The sequence below is a fragment of the Clarias gariepinus genome, chromosome 2 (assembly GCF_024256425.1).
Source record: "Clarias gariepinus isolate MV-2021 ecotype Netherlands chromosome 2, CGAR_prim_01v2, whole genome shotgun sequence".
In the NCBI taxonomy this organism is placed as follows: Eukaryota; Metazoa; Chordata; class Actinopteri; order Siluriformes; family Clariidae; genus Clarias; species Clarias gariepinus.
In genome coordinates, this window is record NC_071101.1 from 20,759,433 (window position 1) to 20,782,262 (window position 22,830).

At 37.4% G+C, this 22,830-nt stretch overlaps 1 protein-coding gene across 1 annotated transcript in view; it reads right to left on the reverse strand.

Moving 5' to 3' along the window:
- furinb (furin (paired basic amino acid cleaving enzyme) b) overlaps positions 1-22,830 on the reverse strand; it is a 108,412-nt gene that overhangs the window by 12,898 nt on the left and 72,684 nt on the right. The window contains exons 7-9 of the mRNA XM_053480879.1: positions 11,675-11,763; positions 9,468-9,640; positions 4,579-4,791 (exon numbers count right to left, since the gene is read on the reverse strand). Coding sequence (XP_053336854.1) covers positions 4,579-4,791; positions 9,468-9,640; positions 11,675-11,763 — 475 coding nt within the window. The remainder of the gene's footprint in view (positions 1-4,578; positions 4,792-9,467; positions 9,641-11,674; positions 11,764-22,830) is intronic.

The window sequence follows — 22,830 nt, forward strand, 5'->3', positions numbered from 1 at the left end:
GCACAGAGATAGAGAGTTAAACACACTCCCAAATAGCACTGAATAAAAAATGTTTATAAAACTCCATCTTCTCCAAACTCATCAGCCAGGATTGGGATAACTATGGCACCTTAAGAAAAATGGAAGGACGAAGGAGAAAAGTGAAATGCTCTCAATGTCAAAAGCGTACACATAGGGACACACTCCACAAATTCAAATGAGGTGTTTGCAGCCAGCTGCTTTCCTTGCGCTGGGGACAAATGAGGCGAAAAGAAGCGAGAGAGAAATGCTCATCTCCACAATCCACAATCACTCTCAGTGGCACATATAATTACTAGCAAATCATGGAGAATTAGGTGATTGTCCCTCAGGCAGAAGAATATGGTGAGCACCTCAACAAGTAGCATGAAATGTTTAAAAGGCTTATCAGAGTACATTGTTGAATCTGTAAAGCTTATCCACAAATGTAATGTGCATTCAGCTTAGGATTAAAGGATTTAATTAACTTTAAAGGCTGTGCCTAAATTAGTTGTAAGTCGGTGTGGTGTGACTGACGAAGAAAAAAAGAGCACCCTACCAAATATATGCGACATATATGCTTGTATTATACACAAATTTTGGCCCCATTCGTTATCACTAAAGCTATGCCCTGACTATCACTGACTCCCCTAATTTTTCTTTATGCTTCCCTTTTTTGGGGAATTTGTGCGATAGAAAGCAAATCAGCCTTCAGTGTTCCTAGTAAAATCCACATCATGTTTTTCAGCACCTGACCAGCGGGTGCTTAATCTCCTGGGGCGTCATGAGCTATTTCACTATACAGCTTGCGAAAGAATACAGCATGCAGGAATGCAGATACTCGAATAATTGCTCTCGCCTCATCTCACATTCTTTTTCACCACAAGGTGTACCAGCTGTTAGCTATCGTCCTTGTATCCTTCTAGAACAATGAAACACTCATTGTAATTGTGCAAGAAAGCTAACATCTGTTCTTCTTTCAGACACATACACATCCTCTTTGAGAACAGGCATTAATGTGCATGCAGGTGTGTTTGCATGCATGTTTCTGTGGGTCTAAATATTGTGTGTATATAGACATAGAAAAGGCTAAACAATCACTTCACCTATAATCAAACATGCTATCTTAGAAGAAGACTTTGTATATGCGCAATGCGATGCACAGGATGTAATTAGCACAGTAAGGTGGAGAGACATGCTCCAGTGAAGCCTTGCCCATCAAACACATGGGCTCAAGAGCATTCTTTAAAAAAATGAAAACTTCCTGAAATTATTTACTGTATATGTGTGGGATTAAGTTAGTTTACTGTGTGCATGCTATTAAACAGTCGATATGTAAACCATGACTGTGTATGAGGCTGATATTGGCAATTGTTAAGGAATACAAAGACACTTTAAATAGGCACTTGTGCATAATATAGTATCAGGTAAGTATATGAATCAACTTGTTATAAACAAACACAAACACACTTTAGCCACTTTAATAGGAAAATGCTATACCCACTTAATGATCCAATCAGACACTCACATGGCTCAAGAGCATTTGTTAATGTTTTGATTAAAATGTGGAGAAATGTCAGTACAAGTAATAATGCTCAGATGACTCTAGCTACTTTAAAAAGCAACAACTCTTCTAGTCTTAGAATGAGAGAGGTGTTCTTACCAGATCATTGAACAGCATAAGAACATCTTTCAGAAGGTCAAGGTCAACCAGGTCTTGAGTTAGTTGATGTTTTACCATTTACTTTAAATTAAACTATAAATCTCAACAGTTAACAGTTAAGGGATAGCCTCAGATTGACTAACAGAAAATGAGACATTTCTTTGAGGTTTTCTCTCCTAGTAAATAATGAAGATATATTTAGATATATTCCAATCTAAAAGTAAAAAACAATACTTATTATAATGCAAATACACTGCCTGGCCAAACCAGTAATACAATCCAATAATTTATTTAATCACCTTAAGCTTTAATTCCAGCACACCCATGTATGAAAATTACTCCTCATGAACCCAGAAACCAGTGGCGGCTGGTCGGTAAAGGGGCGCCGCCCCCTTAATGTTAGGCAGAGAAGAATGCTACTTTAACATGTAATTATTTAACATATTAAATTATTTATTTTAATAATGAAATAAAGTCATTTAGTCACAATAGTATATTATTTCTTAATATAATTGGCTAATTTGCTTAATATAATGCTAATATCCTGAACAGCATCTACGCTAATTCTTTTCTATGTTTTTCATTTCTCTACCATCCCAAGGCAACTGAAGATTGTGCCAGTTCCAGTAGGCAGAGGCCAACCCTGCAAAGATCTTGAGGCATTCATGATGATTTGGATCTACACATGCTGCTCCTGAGCTTCTAGTGATCCAGATCCTACCTCTGTCCTCTGCAACTGCTGACTCATTCCTGTGTTGAACTGGACTCCATGACAACTTGGAGTACTTTTGTTATACTGAACTTTCAGCAGCCTAACACATGATGTCATTATATAATTTCTGTTATCCGTTATTACCCAAATTAGGATGGGTTCCCTGTTGAGTCTGGTTCCTCTTACGGTTTCTTTCTATTGGCTTCTCACCGAGTTTTTCCTTGTGACCGTTGCCCTCGGCTTGTTCATCAGGGACAATCTCACAATCTTACTATTATCTAAACACATTTTTTCTTACTCATTCACACTTCCATAAGTTTTCTTTTCATTTTGTAAAGCTGCTTTGAGACAGTGACCATTGTTTAAAGCGTTCTATAAATAATGAGTGTCCATGTAGGCACGTAAACTTTTAAAAAGCATGTGATTAGAGGCTGAGCTCTAATTGGATTTTTTCAAATCATCCTTGAGGCTCGGCACTGTGCGCCCTGAACCTCCCACTTTTGTTCTTAGCGAATCAATATTGTTTTTAAATATTTGGGCTCATGTTATGGGACCATTCTGAACAAGTCTTATTAACGGTCAGCAGATTGTTAGTTAATGGACTGAATAGTGATTGATGTTGAAGCCAGCTAAATATGAGTGATCGTGGCCGAGCTTACACTCTGTGTTTTTCCAGCACTTCTTATGGCTTCTTATTATTAAAAGTTTCATTTTAATTTTGTTGGCACTGTGCATGACGGGTGCATCACTTAATGTGCTTCCCATCTTACTCTGATGCACCCATAGGGTCAATCTTGACTCATCAGACCACATGACCTTTTCCACTGCTCCAGAATCCATTTTTTTGCTTCCCAGCTTACTGAAGCCTTTTTATGTGATTACTCTCATTAACAAGTGGCTTTCTTATGGCCATACAGCACCCAATCCTCTCACTTGTGTATGTATGGATATATTCTCATTTTTACTATTCAACATATAATTTTTAATTTTGATTTATTTACCCTGCAACTTCAAGTGTTTAAGTAATGTTCATTCATGATTTTTTACATTCACATATCTTCCACAAAGTTGATGGTTTAGCACTAATTTTTCCTAACTCATTTACTGTATTAATTATTCAAATCTTATTTGTTAAATTTTTTGCTTTATGCAGCCCTTCTGAAATTATGACCTTTTTTGCCCAGGCAGTGTATTTTGATGCGTACATTTTATTATAAAACTGTGGGTGTTTATTTACTTATTGCATGTCTCTATAATTTTAGACTCATTTTCTTGGTTGACAGGAGTGGAACCTGATATAGTTTACAGCTGTTGTAGCGCAATCACCTCAATTTCTGATGAGTTACTGTAAATCCCTTTTCAACACGAGCCAGTCTAATCATTAATCTTCTGAGCTCTCTTCACAAAGTATTTCTGCTGGTAGAGATGGATGTTTTTTGTTTGCACTTGATTCTATGTAAACTCTAGAGATGGTTCTATGTGGAAATCTCCTGAGATAGCATTTGACAACAACAACCATTCCATAGTCAAAGACCCTGAGATCACATTTTTCTGCATTCTGATGTTAAATGCGACATTGACTAAAACTCCTGACCAGTATCTGCATGCTTCTGCTGCTGTATCTTATGCAATGCACAGTTGCCACATCATTGGCTGATAAATGTGCTGCCGTACAGGTGATCCTTATAATGTCGCTAGAGATTATAGGTGTTCTTTACACACCAATTCTAAATAACTAAGGAAGCATCTTTTGACAAACATATTCCTTGTATAAGATTACGTGCTTTTTTTAAAAAAACCTTTATTGTCCATTCAAAGATTAAAATGGACAATCTAATATATATTTCATTAGGCCTACATAATTATTTTTAAGTCCCACTGACAAATAAGCCATTTTCTATATATTTTTTTTATTATAATCATATACAGTAAGTTTACATATAGTACAGGTTCCATTGTTAGGATAATATGTACTGTAAGATAAATTACAGTTTATAAAGTTTTATTACTAGTATTTGGCTTTGCAGATGATATTAATTCTAAAATCTTTGCCAGTATGGATGCCATTTACTATAAATAACAGCCAAAAAAAAAAGAAAGATTAAAAATTAAATATGTCATTTAGATTTTTAGTTTTTTGGATTTAAGCCCAATGTGGCTTAAATTTTAGTTTTAGTCTAATATTGAGTGTGTGTGCAATACTCACAATCTGTTTCTCATTGGGGTTGCCACTGCTGTAGGTGGTAGCAAGTGTAGAGGAGCAGGCCTCGCTGTACCATGGTACATTGCCATATTGAGTCGTGCTGCTAATAGATAGTGTGTAGATGCTGTTGGTGTAGCCATCACAGTTACAGTTGTCCTTTTCCCGGCCACCATTTCCTGATGCCCACACAAAAATAGAGCCGAGGCCCCCTCGACCCTACGTGACACACACACACACACACACACACACACACACACACACACACACACACACTAATATTACTTTTTGTACGCTATAATGGATTAAATATACATGCATGTAAATCCTCAATTCTCCATATACAAATGTGTGCCACAAAAGTGTCTTGTCCACCTGAACTGCTTGTAGAAGTGATAGATTCTACTAGTCTCTGAAAAGTGTCTTTCTACAAGTCTCTTTTACGCCACTGAAGGGAAATTGGTTTTCTGATGATACTCATGAGAGCATTCAGTGAGCCCTCATGCCCTGTGGGTCGAGGTGTCATCCTGGAAGCGAACACTCCCATTAAAGTAGAAATATTTTATCATAGGTTTCATAAAGGTCTTCAGTCAGAATAACTTTACATTGATTTGCTATGAAACATCCCTAAAAGGGGACTTGAAGTACATCAGCAAAATGTTCTCCACAGCATAATAAAGCCATGTTTTTTTTTTACCCTTTGATGTGTTATATACAGTAGCTGCATTAACATCTCAGTCTCGTATTCTATTAACTACCAATATTGTGTACAGTCCCGACACTGAACAAATCTTAACTGGAAAGAACATTTATTAACAAACAGAAATTAATATTAAATCTAGTTAGTTTTAATTAGTCAAAAAAAATATGAAGAAAAAAAACAAGAAAAATATCTGATCAAAAATAAAATGCATAAAAAAGGAAACAATGTTTGGGAAGATAACATATTATTAGCTTGCTTTATGCAGTGTTGCTCGTGTTTTTGTCTTGCTCGATAATACTAGATTTGGTGCTGGACTTACAGTCTACACATTTTTTCTGTGATTATGCATGAGATAAAAAGTACAAAACATCAAGAATATATCTTTATATCTCTTCTATTTGTAAATCCTCCATTTTCAATAATGTTTTAATTAATATGTTTGCAAAAAAGCAAATCAAATCAAAATCAAATCAAGATTCAAATTAATTTACATTTCAGTCACAGAAAAATAACATTTGAGAGAGCCCATGGTCTTACCCTAAGTGACAGAAAATATGTGTAAAATGGAAACATAAGCAAAGGCATAAAAAAGAAGAAAGAAATAAGGAGAGAAATAAAATAGTTCAGGCAAAATGAACAATGGGTAATAATGGAAGCTATTTTTCAATTTACCAATTAGCACTGGCAATGTAGCCAAGTAGTCCTATTTAATTTATAATTTTATAAGAGCAGGATAGCTTTGCATTAAAAATATATACACTACATATTTTAATGATACAGATGTTTTTTATTCTATGTAGTTTTTAAATCTACAGTCAGGTCCACAAATATTTGGACTTTGACAAAGTAATGTTATTTCAGTGGTACAGTATACACATTATGCTAGAGGTTGAATAAAAAAACATATTAATAGGTCACTACAACTACAGACTTTCATCTGCTTACATCACTGTCAATTAGAGAATTTGCTACTCAGTCATTTCATGCCCAGAAATGAGTTATTCCTTCATTATTCCACTTATATGTAAATACATGAAAAAATACCCAGAGTTGATTGTGGCATTTGCATTTGGAATCGCTTGACATAAAAAAAATAACTCTCCAAAAAGCTGTCACTGCAATGGAAGCACACCATCATTAGCCTGAAAAACCGAAACAAATCCACTTGGAACATTATTAAAAAGAAAGAATGCACTGGGGAGCTCAGGTTATTAAAAAACCCAGAACACCCAGGTTTGCCACAACATGCAGACTACTGGTAAGCCTTAAGAATGGGAAACTTGACAAAAAGTTTTTGAAACCTGCACCGTTCTGAAACAGAATCCTGTTAATAGACGATACAAAGGTCAAATTATACCAGGGTAATGGGAAAAGGAGAGTATGGAGAAGAAAAATGCTCCTGATACAAAGTGAACCACCTCATCTTCTGGCGTGAACATGTATGGCTGTTTCCTTGTATTTATTGATCATAAGTCTGCTAAACAAAGCAGCAGGATGATAGGTATGATGAAAGCATAATAGGCTACAATACCTCTCAAGTTTATCCAAAGGCTTTGAAATTCATTGAAGACTGCATCACACTGCAGATGGACAATGACAGAAACAAGCCCAAGACTTTTTTAGGGGAAAGAAGTGAAATGCTCTGCAATCGGCATGTCAATCACCTGACCTAAATCCAACCGAGCTGCATTTCATTTGCTAAAGGCAAAACTTGAGGCAAAATACCCCAGGAACAAGCAGGACCTGAAGACAGGTGCAGTAAATCCTGGGCAGAACATCACCAGGAAGAAACCGTTCATCTGGTTATGTATATGATTTCAAGCACTAAAATCTTATTTAAATGATATTATCTTAGCTTGTGCAATTACTTTTCATCCCTTGATGAAGGTATTAGGTGAAGATACAGTTCACTTAATTTTCCAGTAAATACCCTTAATTTAAAGTTGAAAGTCTATAGCACTTTGAGCTGTACATTATTTAATTTAAACTACAACACATACTTTAATAGACAGCTTAAAAAAAAAGTATAAAAGTTTAAGCTATTGATTAAATTGTTTTCATTTCAAACCTAGGAGAAACAGTGTGGCCTATTCGACTACTTCGTGAAAATCCTGAGTAAAGATACCAAGAGTTCATCAGGACTGATTTTGCACAGGAATGCATTGATTATCCATAGTACAGTAAACAAAGCCAAACTGACTAGAAATTGTGCTCTGTGAAAAGTTCAGTCGAAGGTACTACAACATCTACAATATATGCAACCTGATTAACCATCTTAAGAATAAAACTCAGACAATGCCTAGACAAGTGAATATAACAGTTACTGTATTATGCATCACCTTTGAGTTATGCAAATTCCATGTACACAGACCCGAGGCAAGAATTGAACCCGCGACCCCGGAGGTGTAAGGCGATGTGTTAGCCACTACGCCACTGTTTCTGATACAATGAAAACAATAAAATACTTAACCCACAAGTGTTCAGAAGCGCTTTTGCAAAGTTAAACTTTTTTCTACTGCAATCTAACTCAGTCCAAGATACAGTAGCTTGTAGCAATGTAGCTTGCTAATACAAACTTGTATTTGACTGGTTGATAATAAAAAGAATGATCTCAGAAGCCTATGTGTATAAATACAAACAGTGTGTGCAATTTACAGTCCCTATTAAAAACCAGGAAAACACAAACAGAAATAAAAAATAAAACTTTTCATGATGTGCTTAATGTTTATGTACTGTAGTTCATACCAGACATGTTGAGTAAAGTTCAGGTGTTAAGAACTCATACAGTTCCAAGTTAATAATCCAAGTTAGCTGAAGTGATGCCCTTCTTTATGCTTCAAGTCATTTTCTTCACTTGTGCAAGTTTACCTTTAACTCTACATATCCAATCTATAAAATACATTTCTACAGTATATAATTATTGCTTTATTTCAAATTAAAAAAGATATGATTACGAAACCTGTATAGCAAAACTGTGTTACAGCAAAACAAACATTTATAGATGCATAGCAAGGTGTGGTATGGTATGAACTCATTAAAATCCAATACAGGGAAACAAATACAAATATAGACTAGCTTATTGGCTCACTGTCTTATGTAATATATTATGTAAATTGTTTTATTATACCTCCCAGTTTTGTGGAGAGTTAATAATGAAGGCTTTATTTTATTCTTTGGGTGCATTCCATGCAATACATTTTTTAAACAAGCTTTATAACAATTTGATAAACAGTAAAAAAAATAAAAACATTTAAGTAATTTTTTAACTGGAGCGTTTGCTCAGAATTGCTAAAAAAGGGGTACAGCTTATTTATGGCAACAATAAAAAAAAAAATCAATATTGCCATGGAAAGCATCAAATGAGGTAGTATTTCCCCACTTTGTTTAAGTTATACTGTATATAGAAGTAATTGTTTTAGATTCATTAACATACAGACATATTCATTTATTAAATCTATAATACTTTCTACACAGTTCACTATATGAGAAGACAATACAGTATATTCACAGTTCTTGCAGTTAGCTGGCAAGCTTGTTTTATCCACTTTGTGCCAGACGTGCTAAGGTTGAAAATGACATATTTCAGTCTGTTAAATGACGACTTACTAGGGAAGCTGAGTGCAGCATTACTCATGTAGCTTGCATGATGCTGATTCCCTTATTGGCCAAATTAGCCTTATAGCTCGGATAAAGGACGCATCTTGGCTGAGTGACTTCAACATAACACTTTCATTTTTCACTGGACTATTTCTTTAAGCCAAGAGAAAAAATAATAAAAGAAAAAATTTAAGCCATGGGCACATATTTTGACAGAGTAATATGCAGTTTGCTTATGTGTGAATGAACTCCTGCAGTGTGAAAGATGATGAGTGGAGATGTGCCTGCTCAGTGAAGAATCAGCAACAACAACAACAACAACAAAAACTTCCACAAAGAACATAAAGATTTACAAAGCACATTTCCATCATCAAGATCAAAGAAATCCCTTGAGATGTGACAGACGTGCTGAGTGCTACGATAATGGGCTTCTTTTTGAATGCTCTCGTCCTGAGCTGCATCAAAACATTTAGCAGAACTGTAACGGCTCTCCACACACACTTAGATCTTGAAGTAGCAGAAGCAAGAAACACTGTATGCCGATTGAAATGTACAGTAGATCAAACGGTTTGACATGCAAGACATACAGACTGACCTCAGTGACTCCTTGCAGAAAAGACTCTTTTGCTAGTTTGGCAGGGCCGTCCACTGTCTTCCCATCATCTTCTGGGCCCCAGCTGGCACTGTAAATGTGAATGTGTTGGTTGTTGATGCTTAGAGACTGAGCCTCCACCACATCTGTCACCTCACCATCCAACATACGCACACCTGTCATGAAAGAAGATCTCACAATTAATATACAGTATACACATATAAACAGACAGACAGAGAGAGAGAGAGAAAGAGAGAGGGAGAGATCTTATTTTGCATTTTATGCCACAGTGGTGTAGAGTTCTGTAAATATAAATCATTCATGCACATACAGTCAAAGAGGCTGTAGTAGAGGCTAAATGCATACAAGTGCTGGTTATGCACCTCCTAAATTTATGAAATAACATTTACCCACCTCTGACAAGCGTTAACACGGCTTTAAAGTTTGCCAAATCAAACAGTAGTGTATTCTATATTGTGCTGCGTAATCAGCATTTATGGTACCTCAGCAGTTTGACAACATGGACATACAAAAGATTTTTAATGCATGAAAATGGCAAGTCTTTCTCTGCTGATGCTGCAAAAGACCTTGAACATGAAGTCAAAATAGACACATAAATTATATTTATATTATCATAAATATAGCCAGGTACAGATGTGATTTTCAGATATAATAATATTGAACTTTTTCTCATTGAGATGCATGACAGATTGTTCAGTTCTTAGAATGGTGGCTGATGATAAACCTCTTCCATACTGTCTCTCATGGTTTTATACTTTTAATGGTGAATAATAAACTTAACAGACTTTAGCTATGTTTATTTCTTTTATGATATTGTTTAAAAATGCATTTCAGCTGAAATTCACATCATTTTTTTTACAAGTACGTACAGAAAAAGTAATTTTCTTGCCTCGATTATAATTCATAGTTTAACCACATTCTTTTTTTTACCAATACAGCTCTGCATACAGTGTGTATTAGTCTTTTTTTCATCATGGGATTTATCTGATTAAACCTTTACTGCCATTATTTGTAGTTATATAACAAACAGTGAATTAAACATAGAAATGAAGTACTGTACATTTCTGCCCTGCTCTTCATTTCAGCCCACTGATCGAACGTTCAAATCAGAGCCTGCCATACTGCCACTGTTGGGCCCTTGAGCAAGGCCTTTAACCTTCATTTACTCAACTCAATTGCAAATCACTTTGCATAAAAGCATCTGCCTAATGAGTACATGTAAATGTACTGTCTCCCCCTGTCGACACAAGCCAATTGTGGGCGTATACCAGCTAATGTATGCAGAAGAGAAAAGTTAGCGCTCAGCTTCCCTGGTAAAAGATAGGACACAATAAAGGGAACAGTCAATAGTAAAAAAAAAAAGGACTAAGTAAAAGTACTCAGTAAAAGTAATCAATGAAAGAACCTAAGGTAATTTGAAGATAAAAAGGTCAGAAGAGGAAAGAGAGAGAGAGAGAGAGAGAGAGAGAGAGAGACAGAGAGAGACAGAGACAGAGAGAGAGAGAGAGCAAAGGATGGACGAGAAGGAAAAATTGATGACCTATCCACCACGATCACACAGAGAGTTTCCTCTCAGCTGAAATGAGTATGCTGGCAGTAACTTTGCAGTGGGAATCTCAGTAATGGAGAGCAGCAGGAGTGAATGGATGTTGGAGCTTGTGTTGCCCTGATGTCACACAGGTTGAGGCACTAATGCACTCAGCTGCCCAGTCACTCTTTTTCAAACACAAATGCACTGTGACTGGCAAATATAGCAGCATATACTGTTTTTTTCTCATATATATGCAAATGCCTAACCAGACATGCACACTTTGCATTGCTTCTTTGTAGCTAAGCAAGCATTTAAGGACATTAATCTATAAATGTCTAAAATAATACCATTAAATTGAAAGGCAGATAATTCAGGTCTAGCAGCTGTCTGTGCTATTTGTGAGTAGAATACAAAAGTACACTCCTGATACTGATAAACCACTATGATGATTCACATTTGAGCTCAGGTACAGGTATCTCTGGGTAATTAAGATAGATCTTCTAGAACTAATGCACAGGAGGCAAATCAATAACTATGAACTGATGTGTCAGAATTAAAGATTAACAGTTGGCATAAAAGCAGTTAGGCTCTAAAAGGTGATTAGATTAGTTTATTAAACTTCAATCTTCTGTTTTGACTCACAAATCACATCACTCACCTCCAATTTTGGCACTGTAGGCCACACCAACTCCACAGACACCATTGTTTGCTGCAGCAGCCACCTCTCCAGCACAGCGAGTCCCATGTCTAAAGTGAGAGCACATGAGAGTGTGTGTATGTGTGTGTGTGTGAGAAAGAAAGAGAAAGAGAGAGAGAGAGAGAGAGAGAGAATGAAAAACTTCTTTCGTATTCATACATCTTTTGATATGGAATGCACCAACAGACCTTCATTAACACCTAATACAAGTCAAATTCAATTTAAACTCAAATTCCAAAAACAAATGCAAGAGTATGCTAAAGGCCATAATTCAGTGAAACAGTATTAGCATCTTATTGCTTGAGGCAGACTGCAAGCCCCATAAAACATGATCCTACTTGATAGATTTTTTTGTGTGCCTGTTCTTATAGCAGAAGGAGGAGATGCTTGATGACAGGGATGCAAAGTATGGCATCTGGGTCTAGCTGTAAAGGTCAGATGCTGCAAAATTTCAACATCTGGACAGAAATGTTGAGCTGAAAAGAAAGCAAGTGCTGACTCTATGACAAAAACAACTGTTTCTCACCCAGCTTCAGCAAAAACTTCATTCAGTGTGCTATCCCAGTTGCCCCACAAATGTCACAAAGGAGAAAATGACTTTTTCTTCCAGAACAAGCAACTGTTAATCATCTGTATAAGGCGGCTTGTATGAATTAATTTAAATCAAGGGGAGAAAAAAGGTACATGGGAAGAGTACTCTACAATATTTTAGTGAAATCACAAAAAAAAGAAATGGCCTTTTTCATCAGTGGCTCAATCAATTTCTGTTAATGAAAATACAGTGAAACCTCGTTTCTTGTTTTGACGCCGAGCGTCACATGAACACAACTGAGCCAACATTTTTTCTCTCTCTTGAGCTGCGGAATTGTGGGTAATCGTCCCCCCTGCTGGGTCTTAGTGCTCGTCTCTTACTAGAGTAATCAACATCCGTGCACGCATGTACTGTTTACTATAAACACTGTGACCACGTGTGTGTGTGTGTAAAACATATTTTATTTTGTGTTTAAAAGTGCGCGTACAGAGCGCGTGTACTGTTTCTTATAACACGTGTGTGCGCGCTTAAAAGCAAAAGACTCATTACTCAATTTAGTCTCATTAGAGGTAAAAAATGTATTTTCTTCCTCTCTGTCGTTAAGTATTAAGCATTATGTATGCATGTGCGTAATTTGACACTGTGCCAGTTCACACTCGCACCCCCTCTCTGCTTCACACACACACACACACACACACACACACACAAAAACACTAAAGGCGAGAGAGAGAGAGAGAGAGAGAGTGTGAACCAGCATGGTGTCAAATTACGTGTGCGCACACACATAACGCACCCACTCTGCAGCGCAAGAAAAAGAAACCACACACACACACAAACCGCGCCTGCGCACACAAACGGAAACACTTATCTGTCAGGATTAATTTTTACTTTTTTTTTTTTTTAAAGGTAAGGTGCAGATTAATTAGTTTTATTTTTACTTTATATTTTGTGTTAATTATTTTATGTATTTATTTTTTTGGGTTGTGGAACGAATAATTAGAATTTCCATTATTTTCTATGGGAAAATTTGGCTTACGAGTGTTTTGGAATACAAACCTGCTTCCAGGACGAATTATGCTCATAATCCAAGGTTTCACTGTATATTAAAAGCAAATTCAAAAGCTGCTACATGCTGCATTCTCTTATTTATGATGACTTGAATATTAAAAAAAAAAAAATTTCCACTAAATTTCATTGATCCATTTACCTCAAGCTCTGAATAATACCAGCACTTTTATTTCAGATGCTGCTTTTTATTAGGGCTAGCACGAGCACTGTGTACAAACGAACACATATCTGAGTAATAACGTTCCAGAATAATCTTGTATCAAATCTTGCACTGCTGAGAGAAGAAACTTGTCAGGTCTCATGAAACAAAGTTGTGGCTCTTTCATGGTGTAATAGATGACAGTTATCATGACAAATGGCCAATGCTGTAAAATGGCTCATGAATAGGAAATGCTGTGCTCATGTCAGCTTAAATTCATAGCAATAGTTTTAATCTATTGTGAGGTCTGTCTATCACGTTCAGAAAAATACTGTGTCACCTAAGGGCTATTACAGTGCCCTTTAAAAATACTGAATCTGTTTATGATAATGAACAAAAAAAAATATTAAAAAAAAAAAATCAGATCAGCCAAGACATTATGCCCACTGAGAGATAGACTGAACAGCACTGATCAGCACAATACCCCCAGCAAACTGGTGACAAGATAATGGGCACAATAGACTCCTAGACTCATACATGCTGGAGAAGACCAAAGGCCAGCTCGTCTGTTCTGATTTCACAGAAAAGCCAATGCAATACAAAAATGCAGGAAAAAGAGTCAATGCTGGTTATGAGAAAAGGGCACCAGAACATCTGGTGCACAACAGTTGACCGCACACAGGGCAAAGCAGATCACTATCCAAGTCTCCAAACTCCCCAGAACCTAAACAAATAAAGCACCTGTGGGAAGTGTCAGACAAAACAAGTCCAATCCATGGAGCCCAAAGAATCTGTGGCCATGTCCTGGTGCCAGACTTCACAGGACATCGCCAGAGGTACTGCGGCACCACGCCCTGATGAGCAAAAGCCGCTCTGCTGGCACAAGGGAGCCCCCAAATCCTAGGTGGTTTTACTATTAGTTTTTTAATGTAAAGGCTGATTGGTGTATATTGAACTCAAACATACAGGAACGTGGAGAAATGGTTTACATTAAGTATTATTTTTTCTGCAAAAACATAAGCTACACCATTGTTACAGATACCAACCCTTACAAAGTGTGGTATACCTGCCCTGAAGGGGATTATCAGTATTAAGTCCATATTGTTATGTTGTAGATGGACTCCTCCATGCGGAATATTAAAGCTCCTTATGTTCTTCTTCTTCTTTTTTTTTGCATATGGACCTCCCTATTTAGTTCAAAAAACAGGTCAGTCAAACTTTTAACTGAAAATCACCGGAGAACATTAAACAAAAAACTTTCTGTTTCTTGATCCATTTCTTTGTTGCTTTGGAGGTACAGTGCATTCGGAAAGTATTCACAGCGCATCACTTTTTCCATATTTTGTCATGTCTCAGCCTTATTCTAAAATGGATTAAATAATTTTTTTCCCTCAGAATTCTACACACAACACCCCATAATGACAACAAAAAAAAAGTTTACTTGAGATCTCTGCAGCAATCCACCAATCAGGCCTATATGGTAGAGTGGCCAGAGAGTCTCATCAGACCTGAGAATTTTGTTTCTCCTTCAGGTGCCTTTTGGCAAACTCCAGGCGAGCTGCCATGTGCCTTTTACTAAGGAGTGTCTTCTGTCTGGCCACTCTACCATATAGGCTTGATTGGTGGATTGCTGCAAAGATGGTTGTCCTCCTGGAAGGTTCTCCTCTCTCCACAGAGAACCATTGGGTTCTTGGTCACCTCCCTGACTGAGGCCTTTCTCCCCTGATCGCTCAGTTTAGATAGCTGGCCAGCTCTGGGAAGAGCCCTGGTGGTTTTGAACTTCTTCCACTTGATGGAGGCCACTGTGCTCATTGGGACCTTCATAGCAGCAGAAATGTTTCTGTAACCTTCCCCAGATTTGTGCTTCGAGACAATCCTGTCGCAGAGGTCTACAGACAATTTCTTTGACTTGGTTTGTGCTTTGACATGAACTGTCAACTCTGGGACCTTATATAGAAAGGTGTGTGCCTTTCCAAATCATGTTCAATCAACTGAATTTACCACAAGTGGACTCCAATTAAGCTACAGAAACATCTCAAGGATGATCAGGGGAAACAGGATCCGCCTGAGCTCAATTTTGCAAACGTTGTGAATACTTATGTATATGTGCTTTCTCAATTTTTTTATTTTTAATACATTTGCAAAAATCTCAACTAAACTTTTATCCATTTTAGAATAAAGCTGTGACATAACAAAATGTGGAAAAAGTGATGCGCTGTGAATACTTTCCGGATGCACTGTACGTTTAGCTTATTGTCTTATTAAAAGCTTTATCTAAGGTCAATTCTGATCCTCCTGGCAGAAGAAACCAGGTTCTGGCCTGAAACACACTGCCTGGCCACAAAAAGGTTGCATACACTAAGACATAATTCACCTGCCTTTAACGTTAAATACAACTTGCAATGTGTAAAAATGATTCCTCATTCACCCAGACAGAACTTTCACAATCTGCCCATGGTGAATATATGCCATCAGGGAGGAAAAACTGGGTTATAACCTGGTCATTCAATACATTCAAGTAGACAGCCCACTTATTTGTCACAATGTTGCTGAGTCTAGACCTGACCAACCAACACCACATCATAGCACTGACTCCAGAGGCTTGTACAGTGGCCACTATGCATGATGGGTCCATCGCTTCATGAGCTTCCTTTCTTACCCTAACAACTCATGACTCTCTAATATGCTCAATCTGAACGCATCAGACCATGTGAACTTTTTCCTATGTCCAATGTCTAATCTTCATGCTTCCGTCTTTTTTTTCCAATTAGCTGCACTAACGTGGTTTTCTTATGGCGAAAAATCTGTTCAGTTCCAATCCCATGAGTTGTTGCATATGGAAATGCTTAAAAGAAATGCAAGAAATGTTTATTGTTCCTATCTCAGCTAATTACTGTATATGTCTTAGTTAGCTAGTTAGATTTTGTTAATTTATGTTGTTTGTATGTAGCACCTTGGTCTAGGAAGAACGCTGTTTAATTTAACTGTGTGCTGAACTGTATATGGTTGAAATGACATTAAAAGCCTACTTGACTTGAGCTGTGATTTTTCCTGACAATTTTTTATGATGGAACTTCAAGTGTTTAAGTGGTATCTGTTCATGATTTTTTCCCCAACTGTATTTCTTCCACTAAGTTAAAGGTTCAGCACTATCCCTCCAGGTTTAATAACATGTTGGATGGTCCTAACTCAATTCCAAGAAATTCAAATCTTCTTTTTATCTTTAATAAAGATTTTTTTTTTTAACATACCAAAGATTTGTTCTAAGATAGCATGGTAAAATGCTATCTTTGCATGCTGTCTTCCTCCACTCTTATAAGTTCATTCCAGTTTATTGATGGTGAAGTGGGTGGTTGCCTTTTTTCCCAGGAATTTTAATGTTTGTGTTTCCCTTTGGCTCCCTGTATAGTTATGCTGTAATAACTAGTCTTACAGGAGTACATGCTTACATTTTGCACAAAATATACACTGACCTTATCCATTATATAAAGGTGAGCATACATAACTCTGTCTTTCTGTGTGTGTGTGTGTGTGTGTGTGTGTGTGTGTGTGTGTGTGTGTGTGTGTATGTGTGTTTAGGTGTGTGTGTGTGTGTGTGTGTGTGTAGGTATATTGCTTTTTGACTGTCTGTCTGTCTCTGCACACATTTATTGAAAGAATTTATTTATGATCATGCTATCTGGTGTCACACAACTGAGGGCGGGCTCCCTTATGAGTCTTGTTCCCTCAAGGTTTCTTCCTTGTTTCATCTCATGAAGTTTTTATGCCACTGTTACCTCCAGCTTGTTAATTAGGGACAAACTGTATAATGTTATATAAATAAATATAATTATTATTCTTGTATAGTTTCTTTGTTATAATATACCTACTGCACATTTTGAAGAAAAGATATTAAAATAAATTCTAGTGAGCCCCTCAATCATCAGCCAAAAAACACCCCAAAAGCATCAATTATCCACCTTCATATTTTGTACTGTGGTATCAGGTACTTTTCTTGCAGCAGCTCCCTTGTGTCTCTTTTGTCAATAGTGTGCATATCTTGTGTCAATAGTGTGTGAAATTTTTTGATTCAGGTCTCATACAGTATGACAACATCACTATGCCAGTTTTAGTTCTAATGATGCTTGGTAAATTTTGTGAAGAAAGGCTTATTTCTGCAAACCTTCTAAATTGCTTGTACAGTTTTACAATTGGATAAAAAACCTTTTTAAAATACTCTTACTACAAATCTAAAAATTACAGCTACAAATCTGCTCACTCATGCAGTTGTCCACTTAATCAATTATGTGGCAGCAGCATGGTGCATAAAAATGTAGATTCAGGTCAAGATTCTTATTGTCACATCAACCATTACAACGGGAATCCCAATGATCACAATAGGAATAAAGTGATCCCGATTTGATTGTTGGTACCAACTACTACTTCTTAAAATTTTACAAACAACAGGCTCTAGTATTTACACAGTATGATGTGAAAAACAAAACATTAGGTGAGTGGGGAGTCTTAGGGCTGAAACACTTTGTTGATAAGAAAAATGACCATAGAATGACAACACTGCTTTGACCTGACAAGACATCTACAGTAACACTCTTTACAACTGGGAAAAAACATCTCGGTACACACCAGATTTTAAACCCTGAGGTATTTGACCTATTACAACAGAAGAGCACATTAGATAATAGATTAGATAATAACACCAGAAGATAAGCACATTACTAATAAGGTACTAATAATTCAGGTGGGCACTATATCTGTTATGCCTACACGAACAAAATTATTATTCCAGCCAGTAAGCAATTACTTTATTTCTCATTTTATTTTATTTTATTTCTGCTGCAAGTGTCACTAATGGGAATTCTAAGGCACAATATGACCCGCTTTTTGCTCATGAACTTGCGACTGTTTGTTTCCTGCAAACAGCAATACTAACGACTGAGATATTGTGCCATGTTTCAAACAATAACACAATAAAAAAATAAATAAACTCTCTCCCTGAAAGAAGCAAACATATCAGGCCAGCCCACTGGCAGCCTTCCAAAGATAAAAGTTATCAAGCCATCCTTTACTCCTGGGTATGGACAGCAAGCTCTGTGTTATGTCAATTTCTAACAGCTTTAGTGCCTTCATTGTAAGCATGATGGATAGTAAGGGCTTATTCGCTAACACTATTTAATCACCATGAAGTTAGGATTGTAGTCATGCTTTCAGTTGTTGTTTTTTTTTTTTTTTGCCATAAACAAAATCTACTGCTCTGGCAGCTCACTGCCACTTTCAAGTATCCTTTGTATCATTCCACACACTGTGGCTGATAAACACAGAATCCTAGGACTTGACACATCCTCCTATCACACATCAGATAAAGCTAGTGAGTCGGCTATGCATTCTGCTCGCAGCTTTGTTCTAAGAGGTGCCGGATAGCACTAGGGGTAGTGAAATGACATCCATTGCAGAGGCTTATTAACAATAAACACAATCAGCCATGGACAATACTGTAAGTGGAACAAGGATCATGAAACACGTGATCAAGCACATGATGTTCAGCTTTGTATCAGTCTCATACCCTGAATCATGTTAAAGCCAGTCCCTTAAGGCCATACAGAATAAAAAACAATAAACTCAAGATCGACAAAATCAATCATTCCTCTCTTTCTTTATCTTACATCAATTTCAGGTGTAAAAACATATCCGAACAACAGTGATGAGATGTGCCTGCCTGCAGCGGTCATGTTGTCCCTGAGCCAGATAAAAAAGGAACAGTAACAAATCAATGATAATATACCTCAACAGTAACACAACATTTTCTTTTTCTTCTCATTTTGTCTCTAACCTTGAAGTTTTATATACATAAATTACTGCATAAAGTTATTAGATATTGCATAAAAGATTGATCTACAGTCCAAGTTGCCCTACTTGATGTGAATGTTGATGTTACAGTTACCCATGTGTTTACAGCAGAGTGGTATCTTTGCTCAGCTATTCAACAGAGCCGGATTATGTTCCAACTAAAGGGATTAGTGCATTTTCCAGTCAGCTAAACTCAACCCTCAAGCTTTAATATCCCACATACTCAACATGAAGAAAAATGAAAGTGTCAATGAGACATTGGGGAGGACAGGGGGGGTGGATGGGTGGAAAATGAGAAAAATTCCTGCATCCAAACACTACATCTAAGGCAGATGTTTACTCATCTTTAGTGTTTTCCAGAACTGATAACTCTTTCCTCCCACTACAAATATGGTCACAGTTTAATTCCCTCTTCTGAGTAAAGGGGCTTCTGTACGAGGTGGCAGATTTCCCTGACTCTCTTAAGTGCTGCCTGTGGCAACTGTCACGGCAGATTGGAAGGATTGGTTTGTGTAACATGATGCAGAGTATAAGTGGAGTGGTAAAACTCTTCAGTTTAATGAAGGATTTTTTTTAGATGAATAGCTGAACGAGACCTGCAAAACAAACAAATTGTCGTTCTGTCAGTCCTGCCCTGAGCGACTGGCTAATGGAGAGTACACATTGTTTTATATGGCATAAATAAGATTCAGAGTAGGGCTGGCTGCCTAATAGACAGACTCTAGTGAAGAAGCTTAAGTCGTATGCCCTGGCATAGTACAGAACTCTAGAGCTACAGTGGTGTTAAAGTGTTCACCCCCTTACTGATTTCTTATTTTTTTTGGATGTTGGTCACAGTTTCAGATCATCAAACAAATTTAAATATTAGTCAAAGTACTGCATATCGTACTGTGTATGACTGTGTACAGTATGTGACAAATAAAGTTTGAATTTGAAGATAACACAGGTAAACAGATCATGCAATGCAGTTTTTAAATGCAAGTTTTTATTATTAAGGGAAAACAAATTTTAAAACTACATTGCCCTGTGTGAAAAAGTGTTTGCCCCTAAACCTAATAACTGGTTGGGTCGCCTGTACTGTAGCAGCAACAACTGCAATCAAGCGTTTTTGATAATCTGCAATGAGTCTGTTACAGCGCTGTGGAGGTATTTTTGCCCACTCATCTGTGCAGAATTGTTGTCAGCCACGTTGGAGGGTTTTCCAGCATGATCAGCCTTTTTAAGGTCATGCCACAGCATCTCAATTGGATTTAGGTCAGGACTTTGACTAGGCCACTCAAAAGTCTCCATTTTGTTTTTCAGCTATTCTGAGGTGGACTTGCTGGTGTGCCTTGGATCATTCTCCTGTTGCAGAACCCAAATTCGCTTCAGCTTGAAGTCACAAACAGATGGCCGGACATTCTCCTTCAGGATATTTTGGTACGCAGCAAAATTCATGGTTCCATTTATCACAGCAAGTCTTCCAGGTCCTGAAGCAGCAAAACAGTCCCAGACCATCACACCACCACGACGCTATTTTACTGTTAATATGATGCTCTGTTTCTGAAATGTGGTGCTACTTTTACGAAACAGATAATGGGGGACACACCTGATGGGACACAAAAGTTTCCTTTATGTTCTTTTTACTCAGTGGTGTCCTTCTGGGAACTCTGCCATGCAAACCATTTTTGCCCAGTCTCTTTCTTGGAGTCATGAACGCTTACCTTAACTGAAGCAAGTGAGGCCTGTAATTCTTTGGATGTTGTTGTGGGGTCTTTTGTGACCTCTTGGATGAGTTGTTGCTGTGCTCCTAGGGTAATTTTGGTCGGCCAGCCACTCCTGGTAAGGTTCGCAACTGTTCCATGTTTTTGCTATTTGTAGATAATGGCTCTTACTATGGGTCGCTGCAGTCCCAAAGCTTTAGAAATGGCTTTATAACCTTTTTCAGACTGATAGATCTTAATTATTTTCTTTCTCCTGTTTTTGAATTTCTTTGGATCTCTGCATGATGTCTAGCTTTTGAGGATCTTTTGGTCTACTTTACTTTGTCAGACAGGCCGTATTTAAGTGATTTCTTGATTGCGAACAGTATGGCAGCAGTTAGACCCGGGTGTGGCTAGGGAAATTGAACCCAGGGGTGATAAACCAGAGTTAAGTTTTAACACAGGGAGCAAACACTTTTTCACACATAGTTTTCCCCTAATAATAAAAACCTTAAGAAAATGCATGATGTGTTTTCTCATGTTATCTTTGACTAATATTTAATTTTAGTTGATAATCTAAAACAATAAAGTGTGAAAAACATGCAAAAAAAAAAAAAAATCAGTAAGGGGGCAAACAGTTTTTCACACCATCATATATAAGAGCTATACAGGTATGTCTAATGAATGAAGATTGAGAGGTTTTGCAAAATCCATCTCTAAAATGCCCCTCATGTTTTGGTCATTCTGTATTCACCTCTCATTACGGAGAGTTGACTGTCATAAAGGTAGATCCACTATTTTTAATATAGGCATCTTATACAATACATACACAACTCAATCATGAAACCATCGATAGGTTAAGTGAATAACATTGATTGACCTGATACAGTGACACCTGTTAAGGGATAGGACATATTTGGCAGCAAGTTAACAGTCTGGTTGATTTGTCCGAAGCAGGACAAATTGGCAAGCATGCAGATCTGCTTGACTTTGACAAGGGCCAGATTGTGATGGCTAGACCACTGGGTCATAGCAACTCAAAAATGGCAGGTCTTGTGGTGTGTAGTGTTGTGTTCCCAGTATGCAATGGGTGGTACCAATCAAAAGTGGTACAAGTAAGGACAACCAGTCAACCGGCGACAAGAACAATGGCACCTAATGCTCAATTAAAAAAATCTAAAGACTAGGCCTTCCAGCCAGGTCCCACATAAGAGGTGAAAAAGTTAACGGTGGCTATGACAGAAAGATTACAAAACACACACTGTATCACAGCTTGGTCTGTATGGGGCTGAGCATCTGCAAACCAGTCAAAGTGTTTATGTTGACCCCTGTTCACTGCAAAAATTGCCTACAATGGGCATGCAAGCATCAAAACTGGACCATGGAGCAACGAAGAAAGGTGGCCTGGTCTGAAAAGATTTTCATTTATATCATGTGGACAGCTGGATTGCATGCCTAGGGAAAAGATGGCATCAGGATGCATTATGAAAAAAGTCAAGCTGGCAGGGCCAGTGTAATGCCCTGGGCCAAGTTTGGCTGGTAAACGTTGGCTGCTGGCATTCATGTTGGATGTTATTTTAATATATACCACATACCTACCTATTTTTCCAGACCAAGTACACCCCTGTCATGTCAATGGTAATGGCCTCTTTCGGCAGAACAATGTTCCCTGCAACACTTTAAAAATCGATAAAAACACGTTTGAGAAGCATGAGGAATCTTCAAATTCTCCAGATCAAACATCAATCAAGAATCTGTAGAATGTAGAATGTGGCCTATCTATAGAGGCCTCACCTTGCAACAGGACATACTTTAAAAGATCTGCTGGTTACATCCCGGTTCCTGATACTAC